The 19,111-nt window shown below is 47.1% G+C and overlaps 1 protein-coding gene across 1 annotated transcript in view; it reads left to right on the top strand.

The window, feature by feature from the left end:
* Nucleotides 1-207: 207 nt before the first annotated feature.
* Nucleotides 208-19,111, top strand: part of LOC126522245 (membrane metallo-endopeptidase-like 1) — an 89,193-nt gene continuing 70,289 nt past the window's right edge. Inside the window, exon 1 of the mRNA XM_055066355.2 lies at nucleotides 208-513. Coding sequence (XP_054922330.1) covers nucleotides 400-513 — 114 coding nt within the window. The 5' untranslated portion in view covers nucleotides 208-399. The remainder of the gene's footprint in view (nucleotides 514-19,111) is intronic.

Raw genomic sequence — 19,111 nt, 5'->3', positions numbered from 1 at the left:
GAGCGCGTTCTATATCTCCGCGGCGCTACAGGAAATTAGATGAGGACATACAAATAAGTCCATAAAGCCACTTCTGTGGGAACTTTGGAATCTGTTGCGTGACCTTCAGTCATTGCATGACTCCTAAGGCAGGGCATAATCTAGCAACAAGCATGTAGAATAGTTTTCTTCAGGTAAGCGCCTGTAAAGTTGGTGTCTAATGCCTGTGGCCACATTTCGCACTAAGACCACTGACCTCTGACGCAGCCGGCGGAGGCCAAGTCCCAGCTTGGCCAGCTGGAGCTGACCCATGACTCTCCAGCGACGGTGTCGCCTGAACCGGCGTCAGCTTCGCCAGGCGCAGCCACCGTTACTGGGAAACCGAAGGCTGCAGCAAAGACGGGTTTCTTGAGCAGCGACATGCCGCCACCTCCACGGAAGACGGGTGGCACCGCCACGCGGATCACCCAGCAAGAATCCTTAAAGCCCCTGAATACAATTCTGGAAGACCGCATGACACCAGGGTCCTGTACGGTGAGCTGCCGTGGTTTATTAACGTTTCGCAATGAGTCTGCTACACAGGGCGCCATTCCTTTTTAAGGTGGGTCACAATAAATCGTAAAAATGCCTCACACCCTCCCGCTTCCACGTTGAATGTAGAAAAAAAAAAAATTGCCGCCCAAGCTCTCCGTGCAGATGGTTAACTAGCGAAGTGGAAACGTGCGGCTCCGGTGTTTATCACTGGGTTAATTAACTCCGGCGGTTAATTAAACGAGGGCTTGGTAGGCTGCCGGATCTTCGGTACGCAGTCGCTGCTTGCGCTCGGCTGCACGAGCTTCTTCTTGTTCCCGGGCTGCAGCATCGGCATGGCGTAGATGAGCTCCTCCCAGGTTCTGCTCGCGGCGTTGCTGATTGAAAGCTGCCGGCTCCTAAGGAGAACGTATGACGCATGGCCTACCCATTTCGGAGCCGGAGAAAAAACTGCTGCGCGCGCGCTCAGCTCCAACGGAGACCAACGACGTCACTACTGGCACAGCCTATCACGCGCCTCTCTTTCTACTTTTCTTTTCGCGCCAGCCCATGGCGTTGCGTCGCAGTTCTTGGCGTACAGGCGACAGACGAACGGACGAATTGGCTAGCCATGTACAGCTTCACTGTAAAATATGCCAGATAGTGATCAAGCCTTCTGTTGCACTGCTGTTACGATGCAAAGGTGGCTTGTTAGTGTCTGCTGATGGCTGTATCACAGTTTTTCTGCCAGACACCACAGATCAGATTGTTTGTGCCAGGAGGTCTATCGATTTCCTTCGCAAAAGCGCGCCCTTTTATTGCGTTTTATTTATTTTTATTTATTGAGCTTTATTTACTTTTCATAACTCGGAAAATAATTAAGATGAAAGAAGCTTGCTACCATGCGTTTCTTTTGTCGAGGTTGGGAGTGCAAAGGCAATACCTATGAATCTAGTGCGCCTTGTTGAACGAGCACCGACACATCAAAACTAGAGTAGCGCGCAGCGGGTTAGTCGGGAGTTTTCACAAAGATAAAGATAAGGTATTATATAACAAATTGGGCAGCACTGATTGCAGGGTGGATATAAGCATTGAAGGGATTACAATTAAATGAATGTAGCGACACACCGTAGGTTACCTCTAAACGCGTCATGTACGAGGCTTGTGTGCAGCCTGGCTTTTATCACGCCCTGCTGCTTTGTACATGTTGTGCCATCTAGCGGCACTGCCAAGATGTCCGCGTGTGGTGGGTGTGAATATATCTTCAGAGAAAATTGTCTGAATATATGTAACGAGGGTTCGGTGCCACCCGTGTCATTGGTATACCTCAGGAAGTGCTTGAAGTGGGCACGGCATCAGATCTTTCTCTCTCGGCTTTGGCTGTGCATGCTGACAAAATGCAAAATCATGGAAGTTGCCGGGCAATGTCCTGCCGTAGCAGGCGTTGCATCGGCACACGTTCCTGACGTTTTCGTGCTTTCGCTACGCGGCCCGTCTCAGCCTGCCGACTCACCTAGCGAGATCTGACATACGACGACTCATTCTGTTTCGCGGAAACGCGCATCCCGGCCAATAAAGCAGAGGACGCCTTGCATGCAGCACACGACGGAAGCGAGAGGTATTTTTGACGGAATAATCGTGCGCTTTCAGCCATACAGGGTCCTCAATATTTCACTGCTCTTGCTCTAAAAAAAGGTTTTGTGCTCCCCGCTACGCTCCTCACGCTCAAATTTTGCAGAAGGATCGTATTTTTGCGTCTAATTCATTTAGTATAACATTTTGCACAGTTAATTGCCTGGTTTTTAAGAAAAAAGTGCGAATTTGATGGTGCCCATGCCGATGCGAGCTGCTGCGGCGATGGCGCAAGCACAAAAGTGTGTCGCCGCCTGCCGTGAGCTACAGAAAGCAGCGTTTCAGGGCGGGCTGCCACGTGTGACTGCCCTCCCTTAAACGCTGCTTTCTGCAGTTGACGGCAGGCGGCGACGCACGTTTGTGCTTGCGCCATCGCGGTAGCAGCTCGCATCCCCATAAGCGCCATCAAATTTGCACTTTTTCCTAAAAAAAAAAATAAACAACAGGCAATTAATTGTGCCAAATGTTATAGTAAACGGAGTCGCCGCGAAAATGCGATCATTCTGCAAAATTTGAGCATGAAGAGCGCGAAACCTTTTTTTCGGGCATGCGCATTGAAATATTGAGGACATACACACGTGGACAGCTTTATGTGACTATGAAGGAAAAACTGTGGGCGCATGACTGCTGCAGACGTGTAACCGCGCCAAGTAGTCCGGCAGCGTTTGACAGTGATTTTGGTTGCTAGGAACAGACGCTGAATCGAAGCAGCTCTCACGTGCGACGCTATCGTGTTTCCCCAGACGCGAAAGGAAAAAGCCGCCAAATAAGTAAACCTTTACACTAAGTGGTGTGTTCTCTCTTATTGAACTGTTGCTAACAGGCTGTTTGTTTTGTCTTCCCCAGCCTAAACTAACGTGGATTAAAACGCGAGGCCATTTTCGGAAGCACGTTCACCTGTGATCGCTTTGCCTCCGTAGCTTTCGTTTTATAGCCATAGAAAGTTAGCCGCGAGTATACCTGCTTTATTTTTGCTCAGGAGAAATACTTTCGTTTTATGGCGATGTTGGGTTGAGTGCCTACGTTTCGATTCCTTAGGCAGAACGTCAAGTCTGTGCCGCGTTACTGAAGTAAAACGGGACCATATGCGCCTTTTCAACGCGAAAGCGTTAAGGGCCCCGTGTCGCAGAATATCTCGCGCTGGCGTCCCGCGTATTGCGTCGTGCCTCCGACGTATTCTCGGCAAAGATAATTTCGAACCACGCACAGGCAACCACGCTGGCCCTCCATGTGGTGCAAGGAAGTTATTGAAATAATCGAATTTCTCAACGTAGCGTACGTAAAAAAATTGTAGACGATGACTTACACGCATCCTACAAGCATGATACTGATGGACTGTAATTTCAATACACGAGAAAACATAATTCTGTTACGCGAAAAGAAACATAAATCTGGCGGAGTGACGTCGGCGATATGGTCGCTTGCAGCAGCGGTCACTCTTGAAAAAACCCAAGGTGGCCCCTCTCTGAAGTTTAGTGCATACGCCAAGCATGACATTCCCCGCTAGCGTTTCCGGGTAAACATTACGGTTACAAGAGCTCCAGTAGCCGGGAAACGTGAGAAACAGTCACAGATGTTTGAGTGCTGTCCCTTTCCACTCTTGAAGGGGAAGCTTAAGCACCCTCCAAATTTTTGTACGCGTTGCGACAACGTCACACGTTGAAGAACGTGACAGAATGTCCTGAATCGAGCCCTAGATATGTGCCATTTCAATGCCACGGCCAACCATCTGAAAAGCAACGGCCTGTTGAAGTGGTTTCACTGCTCACTAGAGACTGCCTTCATGGCTCAAGAAGTTCGGGATGAATGGGTCACTACAGTAACCGTCATCACCTTCAGGGGCTTTGGGCAGCTATTACTGCAGATATATCCTGCTCACCTGCCCATCTCGTGTTGTCTCTGAGCATGCATGTTGAATTCTTCTCCCCTACACGCAAGATCGCGTCTGGCCAACAGCAATAATATCTTGTATATATGCTTGACCGATCTGTTCTGCCTCATTCGCGCAACACTGACTAGAACTCGTCAATACTGAACACCCTTCAGATTTTGCAACTTTCGCGACCTTACCTACGTTTTTCTCCGGGCTAGACTCCCCTCGTCGTTTTCTTCATTCGCCGTACACATGGCTCCATATTGTCTATAGGTTGCATCGAGATCTGGTTGACAATCTCTGTCAAGGGTCGGGACACTGTCCTGTCCACTTGCCGCTTCAAGCCGGCTTTCATCGAAAGCCCTCTGCCCGCAATCGTCCTTCATCCCTTCTTGTATCTCACGTTAGAACTTCCATGCACGAGTGCGAATCAGAAAGCTTGTTCTGTAATTTTGCTGCCATTATTGGCTGTAAATGCGAAGCCAACAAATCCATTCCCAGTGGCGGACCTTTCTTGGACCTACCCTGCCTGATCGGTGGGTAGCTCGAGGGCACGGCGCTGTTGTCAGTTGTTAAAAATGGGTGTTATGCAATTCACACGTCCACGGCGTACGAGCAACGAAGGGGGATACGTTTTTGTGGAACAAGTGACGAAAGCCCGTCGAAGTCCACAGGGAAATGCATCCCACGTATGAGGAAAGAAATCTTGCTTTGAGAAGTGTGAGGTGGTATATAGGCATGGTTGATTACTTCTTATTGCATTACCGATTAAGCATTCGTCATTTTAGCCTTTCATTATTCGCATATGATGCAGTGTATGACATCCATTAATTGATTAATCGAAGCTTTTGCCGGGGACATTAAAAAGGTTCAAGCAATGTTAACTGTATTTGTAGGGCCTTATTTTAATGTTTGAGACGCGGTAATCTTTGAGACGTGGAAAGATAGTGTAAGGTGCGTGGAATAGTATACGTATATTTGTAATTGCCTGTCTGTACCTTATTTTGGCTAATAAATATAGGGGTGGAGACTTCCTGATTAGCCCTCGTAGTTAATGTAATCATTCAACTCTTCGTCGCACTGTGCGGTGGCACGACTCCATCACTAAAGGCACTGTGGTTGCGCCCTTGACTAGAGGAAGACGAGGTCTCTCGGGGAGCAGCGGGAATAAAACAAACCATAGTCGTCACACCACCTTTGTCTTTCCATCGATGTCGTTCCTTCTTCGTCATTCTAGTTCAGTCATGATGCCGTCTTTCAATCGCGATGTTACCGCTATTGTCATGCCATCATCGTCATTGCGTCGTCGTCAGTCGCTATCACAGCGCTGCTGTATACCGCGGTCACCATACCATCACATTCACGCTATTGTCACCGTACACTCGTCTTCATTCCATTGTCTTTGTGCCTGTGTCTTGAAGCTGTTTTTATACAGTCGTCATGCCAATGTTGTCATGCAGTCTTCATCATACGGCCATCATGATTCCACCGACATCATTGTTTCGTCGTTGCATCGTGGTCACTGCGTAGCCGTCACACAGTCGTTGTCATGCCGTCAATCTAATCAGTGACCTTGGCAAGCGAGTGTCTTTGTATAGTGCTTCCCTACATGAGACAGTGTATGTCGCGTATAGCTGAAGCAACGGAAGTCTCAGGATGATCACGACCGATTCTAATTAAACGTCTTCAGCATTATGACGTGTCGCTAATTGCTCGAAGGCTAATGGCATTACCGCTTACATACATGAGAGATGAGAGCGGTTCTGCCCTTATTCTCATATAATTTCTTTTAGACTGCACTATCTTCACGACCTGCTCACATTTTTGTGGAGTAAGCCCACACTTCCAGTAGCAATATGCGGTGCAGGCAGTTCGAACAAGCGCATCTCAGTTTTATTTGTCTTTTTGCTCTAATTACTAAATATTAAGATTCCTTAAATCAGTCTAACCTAACATTGTGCGTATTTTTTGTTCGAAGCATCACTTTGACGCTTTTTTGTTTTACGCGCGCTATCACGTTGCAACTTGTCTCAGTTGGCGACTGGTGAGTGGTCCCCAGATCCCATCAACTATTAATAGATCTGTTGTGCTCAAAGAAGATCCCGCCTTTAAATATGAAGTTTATTAAACACCGGTTCCTAGGTGCTTTTTTGAACAACTTTCGCGAACAGACACATTAGGGGAAAACGTTTGCATACATTGCTATGATTCCTTATTTAGGCCGTCAAAACATGACTTGGAATCTTATCATTTGTGGACAAATTATGCTCAACAGTAAGTGCCCTGCGCTAAACTTAAAGGTGGGCAAGACAAGGGGCAAGGACTCTTCCGCTTATCAATCAGAAACTTGTCCAATCAGCCACCATGCATACTCAACACATGCTTACTAGCGGGGATGCGTGATTTGCAGCGCTGTATGATGACAAAGCAATGAAAGGCGCATGTGGCTCAAAAGTTGCTAAGATCTGCGGTTGAAACTTTTGTCACATTTTCCGAGTAATCTTGATCTTACTGTGAAACAGCAGAACTAGAAATAGACCGCTTTTTCAGCAAACAAAAAGCGTCGGTGAGGACCGGAAAGTACAGCGCGCGGTGAGCATTTCCATTGATGTATTATGCGTGGAAAAAAACCTTTCGTCTAAGCAGAATCGTGCAAAATTAAAGACTTATTTGGGTGGTGGACACATACTCATGCTCCGTTATGTGCTTTCCAAACTCTTGTCACACCTTACGAAATAAATAAATGTGTGAATACTCACGTCACACACAGAATTGCTCATCTTGTACTAATAAGCTGGGGTATCTGGTCAATACCTTCCAGAAGAACGAGCGATGCGGGACAGCTAGCTTCTTGCAAATTGCTTGGCATAACCTCGATTGCCACAGTGCCTGGGATATGCACTCCGGCTGCAACTACTGCGCATGTGGTGGCTGCGCGCGTTCGCCCGGCCGTGTCTTGAGAGCGATTGGCGTTGGGGGCAGAGTCTAGATACGCCGGCGGCTCGTAGTTTTATGCGTGCTGTGTTTTCGACGCTCACATTTCGTTCGTTGAAGCGATAGACCCCAGGAATTTCACTTCTCTCACTGCTGCTGCCGTGTTTCTTCACGCCAGCGTTTTCACAGCGAGTTTCCGCGGCCATTGTGGCAGATGTGTTCGTGTTTGCTTGTGCGCGCATGGCACCATGCTTGTTAATTTAGTTAGCGTGCCTATGTCTGCAAGTTTATAAGGCCGATAAAACTACTATTCTTACTTCTTATAGCTGTACACTAATTTGCTATCGCAATCGATGCTTTGCCTTTCGGGCGAAACTGCGACTTCTTTTAACCACTTCATATAGCTTTCAAGAAGTGCTCTGGATCTGCATAATTTTTGTTAAGCGGATAGCTGTGTTAGGCTATTCCGTCGCCCCTGTTCGGTGCCAGTGGTTGGTGGTCACCGGTCGGACTTAGGCGCCGATACAAAAGGCGTTTCCTTCCGTGCAGCAAAGTTTCTTTGCGCGTCTGTCGCTGAAAGTGAATGGTGAACATATCATAAAAAAACAAAAATCTTGGTTTCAGACTTAGCTCTCACAAACCAATGACCTCAAGATTTTGAAACGGTGGAAAATTAATTTCGTGAAATATTGTGGAACTGTCAGGGCGATAGCGTATAATACGAACATAAGCAACGGGCGACAATGCCAAGGTAAGACCATGCTCCACTTATAACGTGCCCTCGTAGCATCGACCGTTGATCGGCAACACAATAGTGCGTATCACTGAATATTTGCGCCTTCCGGCACGTGATGCCTCCGGAAACGGTTGGGGCACCTCAACGTTTAGATGCTTTTGTGTAGTGGTCAGGCAGGCCGTCTGTTCTCTCCTGTGGTGGCTGCAGGAAAGGGCTCCAGCACCGCTACAGGTGAACTGCTTAACGGCTTTGTTGTTCTGAGGAATCAAGCAATGAAAGAAGTGACACATGGATGTGCTCTCTTGAAAATGCATACTTATAGCCGTGGCCTACACTCTTAGACTCTTAGGCTACACTCTTAGACTGCACCCTTTGGGGTGTATATTTGCCAAACAACAATATATGTCCTCTGCCTTGCTTACGTGACATTCTTGAAAACGCTGCGCCCCCTACTTTCCTGTCGAGAATGCTGTGTCGTGCTGATAACGTGCATGCCGTTCGTGAATTCGAAGTACCGGGCTCGCAGCGTTAAGGAAACGCGGACAAGACAGATGACGATTATTGTTGTTTGGCAAGATACGATCCAAAGGGTGCAATTTTGTTTAAGAGTGTAGTTGTGGAGTGCCCGCTTGGTCTGTGGGAGGTTGTGGTTTCTATTCCCACCGCCGCGGGTCACCCACTGGTTCTAATGGTCATATGTGTACCCCGGCCTGGCGCTCGTACGCTTGGGAAAAGGGCCTGCCCCCTAAGTTCCCTTCAAAAGACTCGTGAACACAAGAAAAGCCATGTTCGGTCTGTTCCCATGGTGTCTATTTCCCATGTTGCGTGCCAAAAGGAAGCTGTTGAGGAGAGGACGCCTTCAGCTTGGAGAAGCACCCCTTTCCAAGAGTTGAAGTTCCATAATGGCCGAGCACTAGGCCGGGAGGGCGCTTGTACCTATTTTACCGTTAGGCACCCGGTGGCAGCAGTTACGTTCCACAGTCACGGCGGATGCACTCTGTGGTTATATAAGCGGCACACAAAGACAACTCACAAGCCCGAGCACCGTAAATTTCAGAGCCGAGCGCCAGGCCAGAGAACATCTCTACCCTACAGAAAAGAAAAAGATCGGTGGGTTTGCGGCGGGAGTGGGATTTGAACGCGGTACCCCCCGCATAGGATGCGAATGCTCTATCGCTAAGCCACCGCCGTGGTCTAGGAACAAGGCTCTCGAAGGAGTCTTCGAGCGCCTCATTCTTTTGCAAAAGAGAATTGCTTTCTACAAGCACTCGGGTTTACATTGGGAGATATTAGAGATGGTTTATACAAAATTTCTATTAGTGAGGATACGATTGAGGTCCCTCGGCTTGATCTAGGTAAACAACGGGACAAAGATAATAAAAAGGCTGCGCGCAAGTAAATACCGTGTTATCCTCAGAAAGGCGAAAAGTTGATCGCAAAAGCAAAGTATTGGACAACTACACGAAATAAAGAGGGTAATTTTAGTGGCCGTATAGATTGAAGTAAACTTTCGTAACTAAATTGCGTAGCGAGGTTTTACGCGCGCACTGTCAATCAGGAACAGATTTTATTTGATGACCGCACACACTTGCTGTCACAACGCTCAGGCGATAAAAATCCCAAGCAAATGCTAGCTAGCGTTTTCTGCTGCCTATAGCTACAACGCGTCTCCGAAACTTTCGATCGCGCGAGCTCCTGCACTTTGCTTGCGAGAACACAGCCCACAATAATTCATCAGCCATATCGACTTGCCTAAACTTTGTACAAACCGAAGATTGCCACCAAGACAGGCTGCACGGGGCTGCGCTCAGCCAAGCCACACAAAGCAACGGCGGGCCAGACAAGAAAACTCGCATCAAGTGTAAAGGCAAAGCAAGTTGTGTATTGTCCCCTATTTAGCTTTGAAACGTGATGATTATTAGATATAAAAGGAAAATTACTTCACGAATATCTCCACTGAAACCGACAAACCAAAATTCATGGTTTCTTTCACTAGTAATACTAATTTTTTCTTTATCAGGACGCTTTATATTGGCAGGAGGTTGAAGGTCACCAGCCGTTTGCACGGCTCCAGGTGTTCACTGGTATCTTCGTTGGGCAGCAGCGTGTGGCGCTTGCGTTGGAGGCAGTAAAAAAAGTCGGGCGCGACCACGCCAGAGCGCAGCAGCCGCTTTCGAGCGAAGCGTCAGCAGTGGGGCCCCAGTACTAACGAAGGGCCTGAGAACTCGCATAAGCACTTTGTATTTAATTTACGTGTTTCTCCGAATGGCATCTATGTGTGAAGGAATTGTAATGAGTTTAGCGTTATTTGAGAACTAACCGCGATTTCTTCTGACTGTCTGTTTCTGCGGGCATATAGCAATCATAGTGCAGTGTAAAGCGGTGAAAACTGCGCAGTGGTATGATGCCACTGGATGGTGGTACCAAGGGTAAGGGGGCGTTCTATCGTTCTTCCCTCGTCAAAGCTAACGTTCTGATGTGCTGTCGATTAGATGGTGTTGTTGAGACGATGCGTCTCTGATTGCAGCGATAGCCATAATACAGTGTACCCAAACCCATAATGCCGCATACTGCCACAAATAACAACCTACCCAAGCATGATGAATGGATTCTAGGAAAGGAACCGTGGTTGTTTTGTCATGAATTTATTTAATCCATCAGCATTAAAGCCCAACTACAGGCACGCGTGCCGGCGCGCGAAGGATCGCGCCCATGCACCTCACTCATGCGCATATGGTCTAGCAAAGATCACGCATGTCGAAGCGCTGCTCGAGCACAGATATAATCACGTGGCAAATGTCGGTGCTCCGGCTGCCTTACAAAAATACGAAACGATGTCTACCGAGGCGAAAATCTGAGCAAAGTGGACGCGCGCTGGTGTGCGTCCTGTAAGTTCAAACCGCCATACCTCACGAGGCGTGGCGGACGCAAGGCGCGAGGGTGCGAGCTTTCGCTTGCCGGCAAGCGTACGTGTAGTTTGGTCTTTAGGAGTGTGTATATATATATATATATATATATATATATATATATATATATATATATATATATTGCCGTTGCTTGCGATGTTTTCCGCACAACACTCAGGTGCACTTTGCTCCTCGAAGAGGCAGTACGTGTGTGTAGTGAGCACCAGAACAGCACTTCGCAATGCGATGATTGCTGTCTAAATCAGCAATCCTGGACTTGAAACAGGTGCGACGTAATGCTAACGGATGTCTCTTGCATTGAGCGCTAACTCGCCCGTCAATGTTTCTTTCAAATAGCTATAGGGTAAAAACGTAATTTGACAGCGTTTTCTGTAGTCCCACCAACAAAATCGCACCGAAGGCGCGATCAAGCCGCGATCAACATTGTGGAATCCAGTCGTGTGGAGCCGCCGTGGTCGTGGCGGTTGTGAAGTGACGGCAATTGCGGTGTCGCAGTGTGAAAATCGCTCCATGTGAAACAACGTGAATCCTTAGCGCGCAGGTGACGTGTTGGCCGTCGATACTATCACACAAGGCTTCGATGGTGGTGGCAACGGCGCAGACACACCTCGAGTGTCCTTATAGCTGCCATCGCGATAAGACACGTCACGAAGGCAAACATTATCAATTGCATGACATAAAACGCAACAAATTATAGAACTCCGACCTCCCAGGAAATGAAAACAAAAAGGTGTAAGTTAAATCGCCATTGATCAGCCTGAACATGTGCGTGCACGAGCGATAGGGGTCATGGTGTATTCTGTAAAATGCGCGCAACATGTTTCTTTGTTTTCTTGAATCGCGAGGTAGGGGCGCGCGTATATATATATATATATATATATATATATATATATATATATATATATATATATATATATATATATATATATATATACGCATGACAAAGAACACCGCTACAGATGCCTCTGTATCTTAGGCAGACATTTATATACGTAACTCTCCGAATATTGCTATTGCAAGGACTATCAAAAGCACTTTTGGAACTCTCTTTGTGGCAGATAGCACAGTTCCAGTCTTCCATCTATATTACTCAAAAGAAGGACATTAATGGCAAGGTAAATAATAATGCATAGAAGGAATAGGTCATAGTAAAGATCCGGCTTCTGCCTTGTTAGCCTCAGATGGGCGGTTTCATCATTTCCGGGAACCATTGTCCTCCGCGGCCTGTTTACGGGGGTTATAAGGTAAAACCGGTTGTTGGGTTCTTGAGTCGCGTGCAGGGCCTGCCATTAGGTGGGCTTTGAGGAGTTCTCGGGGGATTCTCGCATTCTAATACCATGTGTTATAAAGCGTTGAAGACCTGCAGTACTTGTAGTTTCTTGGATAGGTGCTCGGACGCGTGGCATGTAGCAATGTACCGTGCAGTTACGTTCTCACTGGAATTTTTCTCCAGAAGACGCCCTGCCCTGTTCTCTGGTAAGCTTCTTATGGAGATATGGGTCGCAGTATTCGTCCCTGTTTATAGTGTGCTAGTATATCGGTACAATTGGGTCGGACAAACTACTAATCTTCTATGGGGGGGGCTGGGATTCTGCGGAAATGCCCAGTCTACAAGCTTTCAGGCTGCGGCGCGTGCCGCGAGATTTTTTTGCAGCGTTGCGAGCCCGGGCATCCACAGTAAACGGGCGTCTCGTATGGGCTCTTTTTTTCTGTAAGTTCAAGGCTGTGACTTATGCTTGTTTTGTTTACAATCCTTTGTAGGCCTCTTGCGAGTTTGTCACGCTAGTACGCGGCTCGTTACAAGTGGTGATTATTGCGAAGGCTATCGCCGTTTCATCCTCTCCGGTGACGTCTCTAGATTCCAACGTCGCTGCCTTCTCGTCTCTCTTTGCTTTCTTTTTTTTTTCTCTTCTGTCTCTCTCGCTCTCTGCTTTTTTCGTCAGTTAAGCTCATTGAGCAGTTGTCTTAGTCCTTGTATCTTGCAGCATCAGCGTATCTGAAGCTTTCACTCTGTTTTTTCGATCCAGCATATTCTTTACTACTTCTGCTCTTTCCATCCGCCACTCCTTTTCGTTTTCCGGATGCATGTTCCTGGGAGTGTTTGAGACATGTATGTTCTCTCATATCTATGGGCTTGCGTCTCGTATGGGGCGTGCCGAGTTTGACAAAGCATTCTAGTTTTACTGTTAGTGCATGCTCCGTGGTTGTTAGCCTGCAGCTTCTCAGTCGGTTAAAGCTTTGCGCCTCCACTAGATTTTCCCAGGTATTGAAGACGCCCATAATGAGTAGCTTCTACTTGAGTGCTTCCAGCGACAATCTCCTGGCCGGCATGATGGCTTTAGGAATGGCTGTGTTAGCTTTGTTGTCTTCCACGCTATTTATGTTAACATAAGGCATGCCATACGTGATTCTGCAGATAAGCAGAGCATGGATAATTCTGCTGCAGTCTTCTTTCGGGCCGCGTCGTTTGTTGGCCACTCTTCATCGATGTGGGTCAACTTAGTGACCCACATCGATTAGTCTTTTGCGTCTTCTGCAGCTCCGCTTCCCCGGCTCCGTCCTTTTGAATGACCAGACCGAAGACGCTTTGTTGAGGTACTTCTACCCTTCATATGGAAATTCTGGGGTCTGGCGTTTCTTGGGGTGGTGTTCTTGTCGTACACTTGCGTGGTACAAAGGGAAAGATATCCAGCAGCAATCGAGGCATTCTTTCTTAGTATCGGTGGCTTCCTAGCGCGCTTCCTCTTGCAGCCCTGCCGATTCTCCTGCCATCTAGATGGTCCGGTGATCCGCATACAGGGCATGACCAATGCATTTTATGTTTTTATGTTTCTTAAGTAAGGACTTCAAAATAAGAATACATAGCGTGTGCGACTTGACTGAGCCTTGCAAAGTCCTGTATGCGGCATTTTGAATTTTCATTATCGCAGATTGCCCATTCCTAAGTGTTACATTGCTATCAGTGACGAAGGCCGTGATGTTGTTGCGAATTCGTTCTCTGCAATTGCAGTGGCCTAGGTGAAGGAATATCATACCGTGATCTGCGATATCAAATGCTCCCTTTACAACCATGGCAAGGATGACTCTTGCTAGGTGTTTCAAGCTCGTCGACAAGCTCTTCTTTAAGCTGTATATTTCTTACGTCCATAGGTGTGGTCATAACCCAAACATGCTATCAGAGAGAACATTGTTTCATATGTATAGGGTGGGCCTGTTTAGAACACATCTTCAAAGATATTGTTCGTAGATTCTGCATCTGGATTGGCTTTTTAGGCTTGGGAATCATTGTAATAACAGTCTGCTTTCACATTGACGGTTGTTTTCCTTCTTCCGAGCATTTCTTGAGATACTCCAGCATGGACCCCGTTTCCTTGCATCCTGCTTGCAGAGAGCTTTGTTATTAATCTCTTCATTTTCTCGTGTGTTACTAATGCGTAATCATTCTTTGGCGAGTTCCTCAGCCCTGTCACGCGGAAAGTGTAATGCCTGGTATCTGAACGACAATTCGTAATTTATGAAGTTAAGAGATTTAATCGTTATGATAATGTAAATGTAGATAATTGGTAGCTTTTAAGTGATAAAGAACCATTCAAAGCAACCAAACAAAATAAAGAGAGAATGCCCATAGAGATATATAGGGCTACTTAAAAATGCATGTGTAAGCTAATGGTAGGAGTGGGCCTACTTAAATTTAGGGATGGCTCAAGTTAAAATTTGGGATTGGGTCAACTTGAAATTTGGGAGCGGGCCAACTTGAAATTTTTTTGATAGGCCAACATGAAATGTGGGGTCGGGCAACTTAAATTGCCCACTTGAAATTTGTGGGTGGGCCATATTGAAATGTGGGGTGGGGCGACTTAAATTAGGGGCTTGGCCAACTTAAAATTGGGGGGCTGGTCAACGTGAAATTTGGAAATGAGCCAATATATAATTTGGGCGTGGCCCGACTGGCAGTTTGAATGTGAGCCAATTGAAATTTGGGGGGCGGGGGAGTCAACTTAAATTAGGGGGTGGGCCAACTTGACATTTTAACATGTGCCAACTAAAATTTGGCGTTGGGCCAATTGAAGTTTGGGGGAAGCCAACTGGTATTAGCGGATGGGCAAATTGAGATTTGAGGGTGGTCCAACTTATTTTGGGAGAGGGCGAACTTCAATTTGGGCATGAGCCAATATGATATTTCGAGGTATGCCAATTAAAATTTCGGGGTGCGTCAGTTTAGATCTGAGGGTGCGCCAACTTTAATTTTGTGGGAGGGAACTCTTAACTTTGTGGGTGGGCGAACTTGAAATTTGTGGGTGGGCGAACTTAGCGAGTAGGCCAACTTAAAATCGGAGTGTTGGTCAACTTGAAATTTGGAGTTGTGCCAATTAAATTTTTGGTGGGCCACCTTGAAATATGGGGTGGGCGAACTGAAATTTGAGTGTAGGCCAACTTGAAATATGGTCATGAGCCAGTTTAAAGTTTGGGGTAGGCCAACTTGAAATATGGCATGTACACACTTAAATTAGGTGGTGGAATAACTTGAAATTTGGACATGAGCCAGTTTATATTTTGGGGTAGGCCAACTTGAAATTTGAATGTGGGCCAACTGAAATTTGGGGATTGGTCAGGTTGAAATCGCGGAGTGGTCAAGTGAAATTTGGAGGTGGGCCAACCTAAATTAGGGGTTGGGCGTCTTGAAATTTGAGGGTAGCCCATTTTAAATTAGGCAGTGGGTGAGCTTACATTTGAGGGTGGGCCAATATGAAATTTGGAGGCAGACCAACTTAAATTGGGGGTGGGCCCACTCGAAATCTGGGGATGGGTCAACTTGAAATTTGGGGGCGGGTCAACTTGAAATTTTGGGGGTGGGTCAATTTGATTTTGGGGATGGGACATGCTGAAATCTGTGGGTAGGCCAACTGAAATTTGGGGTTGGGCCTACTTAAATTTGGGGTTTGTCAACTTGCAATTAGAATGTGAGCCTACTTGACATTTTGATGTCGCCAATGTCGAACCGAATGCCGCTGAGCGTCCTTCGAGTTACGAACACCTCGCGGGCAAGCAAGCGCGTTGAGGGGCTTGGTAGATTTTTATTGGGCCTTACCCAGGTGTAGTCAGAACGTAGGTAAGAGGTTGCATGGACAAGGAACGCGCGCATAACAGACCTGCGAGAGCGACAGTGAGGGTGACCTGGCTTCGTGGCGATGCACTCAGACTTCGTGAAGCGCCTCACGCCGTACTGCGGCAGCTGGTGTAACCTTTTGACCGCACTGCTCCGTTTAGGCGTGCTCGTGCCAACCGTTCCGGCTCAGTTTATTTAATGACGGGATTTTACGTGCACAAACCACGATTTCATTATGAGGCACGCTGTAGCCCGGGGCTTCGGAATAATTTGGGCCACATGGGGTTCTTTTACGTGCTCCTAAATCTAAGTACACGGGTGTTTTCGGATTACGCCCCCTTCGATGTGCGGTCGCCGTGGCCGGGATTCGTGCTGAGCAGCCCAACACTATAGCAACCGGCTGAGTTGTACGACTGCATTGAAGGTGCCGAATACGGTGAGAAAATCTGACAATTGTCTAATAAATCCTAAGCATTGTTTGCCACCGGAAATGCCAGGGATAGACGCGAATAATCTAGGAAAAGGAAGTAAGCAAAACTAACCAAGAACGATGTCACAGCCGAGCCAAACAATGCACACGCGTTAGTAAACAGTTCTCCGAATTTCTGTAGCTTTCTCTAACGAGACAATTAAGGCAATTGACATCTCCGCCGTAGTAAAGGGTCGCTGAAGTTGCGGGTTTGGTTGAAAATTAAAGATTATCTTTGCGGAGACGATGTTCATGCCGTCGTTATCGCCCAGGAACTTGGGCTTGATCTCTCGTAGATGGTTGCATGTCAACCTGTGTTCGTGCTGCCTGGATGTTGCCTTACTTGCTTTCTCGCACAAGATACTCTCGAGGATGACCCACGTTTCCTTGGTTCTCAGCGCGCCCTGTACGTTGGTGCAGTTGCGGAACGGGGTAGTGTTTAGGCCAGGAATACTTCAGGCACAGGGATGACTACGTCCGGAACTAGGAGTGATAGATAAACAGGTAAATTTACATTATTTACACCGTCTCTAGATATAGGATTCCACTCCATGTAGGAGCAGTTTAAATGCCTGAGCTCAGCCCATGCGAGTAACACGTCAGGACACCATCACTGTTCCGAAGGCATCCGCTTTTAACGCTGTCTTCTTGCCTAGATGACTAGACTAGGAAGTCTGACGACTGTGTCTCGACCAATCATAATCGTCGAATCGTTCGCAAAATCTTTCCCAAGACGCCGCACCGTTCGGCCGGATCCCACCTCCTAACTTGCGCTGTCCCCTGAGTAGTCAAGGCAACCATGTGCCAATTTAGGGAGCCGAAGTTCACGCAGTTTCCACGGAAGACTTCGACGGTGGCTCCTTTCATCAATTAGCGGGCTCTCCGTGAAGGTCAGCTTGTCAGGGTCAGGAGAGTGGCATTCGCAGTTACCTCTTGTATAGAGGGAGGCGGTCGTTGTCGCCTTGAAGTGTGCTTCTTTGTTTTCGCGTCACAGTCTATGTGGGGCCCTCGACCGTCTGGGCGCGCGCTCGTGAAAGAACGGCCTCGTGTGAAGCGTCCAAGGAATGCTTATCTCCGTTTCTAGACGTAACATACTGTTCCGCCACTGTTATATTCGACCTGAGGTTGACCAGCTGTCAGGTTGCCGGAAGCGTCGGTGTTCACTTGCGACCTCGGGGTCTATATGGCCCATGACACACTGCCGCTCGGAGCCCCAGCATTCGCTTCATTGTGACCTTGTCTCTTGAAACTCAGAAGCACACACCCGACCACTGGGCACATGAAGGCGCCGTGCTCGCACCAACAGTCATCGGGTCTAGTGAACAAACCAACGCACTTGCCTTTTATAATACAAGCACCAAATCCGCCACCAAACCACTACGCCTTCGCTCAAGCCTACAATTTTGAGATTGATCGTAGGCCAGGATTCACAACCTTCTTGCAATCTCTGATATGGAAGTGTCGTTCCCCGCCACAAAGCACCACATGGCGCGCAAGCACCCAAAATGCGCTTAAATCCACCATGCTGCGATTGACCCAATATATGGACCCAATGCTGTGTGCCACCAAAGCGAGCGCTCAAGTTCCTCTGAGTTCAACTAAGCAATAATAGCGCGTTGCATGATACCAAATGTGAGAAACAGAAGAATGCGTTAAAGAAATGGTAACTGAAATATCGTACCCAACAGAAACGCCATGAACAATCTGTTCGTACTCTACATCCATTATTAACACACGTACTAGTGCCGCTGAGAGCCATATTTGCTTCTTGGGTGTATTATTAGAGTCGCTCTCGCCTTGTGGTGAAAATTCTTAACACATACATGCGACTCACGCACTAAGTTTTCTTTCTCTTGTCCACAAAAGACACCCAATAAATAAATAACCAAAAGATTTTTGGGTAAATTACGTGCTAAAAAGCACTAAATATTTTGCGCTCATTTGGAAGCACTTCTACGCGCACTCTAAAGTAAACACAAAATGCTGTCTCGTCTAAATGCACGTGCGAAATACGCACCACCACATTGCTTCATTGTGTCCACGCAGGGCATTCGTGAAAAGTATGGTATAAACACTTTCAAAAATTGGGCCGTCCAAACAATGGCTCCTATAAATAACGCGTTTTACTTTCAAAGAAAAATCTTGTGAACCCTTCCGAAAAGGAAACTCATACTCAAGCGCGCCACTACAGGTTCTAATAAATTATCTGGGCTTGACGCTGCTTGAGTAGCTCCTACAAAAAGAGGCCTATCTGGTGAAAAAAGAAGATAAAGAACAATCCCCCATATACAGAAAACTATATTTCAAAAATTTATGCGTTTGCAAACCATCTCTTGCAGAATGTTGATGTGCTTCTGAACTAAACACTAAGGAAAGCTCAAAACTCGCTTATTGCAATGATCTTGACAGCTCAATAACGTCTAACCTAACATTTAAAATAAAGGAACAAACAAAGTGTATCCACACAACCTGTTTACCGCTCCTCATTAGGAATAGCCTACTGTTGCGTTATATCTTTAATCCGTATTCGAGGTGGGCACGGTTCCAATATTCTTTGTCAACCAGGGAATACAAAGGGCACGTTGGCCATTCACCTCGCTGCAGAGCCCCGACCCATTTCATGCTGGCAAAACGCCTTGTGGGCATCGTGCTAAGAACTCACTTGAAGCTAAACATTTTGACAGAATTGCCAGTCTGGTTGGGAAATTGATTAGGCCTTTCAGACTGACTCCAACCAAATAAGTGAATTTTATTAGCCTGACGTTTCGGAGCCCATTCAGCTCCTTCTTCAGGGGTTGTTCTTCGGGGATGGCGGTGTGCAGCTTTTAAAGGGTCTTTTGTAAAAAAGGAGGGGAGAGTACGTAACTTGGGGAAACACTTCACAGACGGGAAGGGCGTGGGAAGCAAAAGGGGTGAGGTGGGTGCAGTGGTGCTGGTCGGCTGA

Source organism: Dermacentor andersoni, chromosome 6 (assembly GCF_023375885.2).
Source record: "Dermacentor andersoni chromosome 6, qqDerAnde1_hic_scaffold, whole genome shotgun sequence".
In the NCBI taxonomy this organism is placed as follows: Eukaryota; Metazoa; Arthropoda; class Arachnida; order Ixodida; family Ixodidae; genus Dermacentor; species Dermacentor andersoni.
Note: the sequence above shows the minus strand (reverse complement) of the source record. Positions and strands in the feature narration are given on the sequence as shown.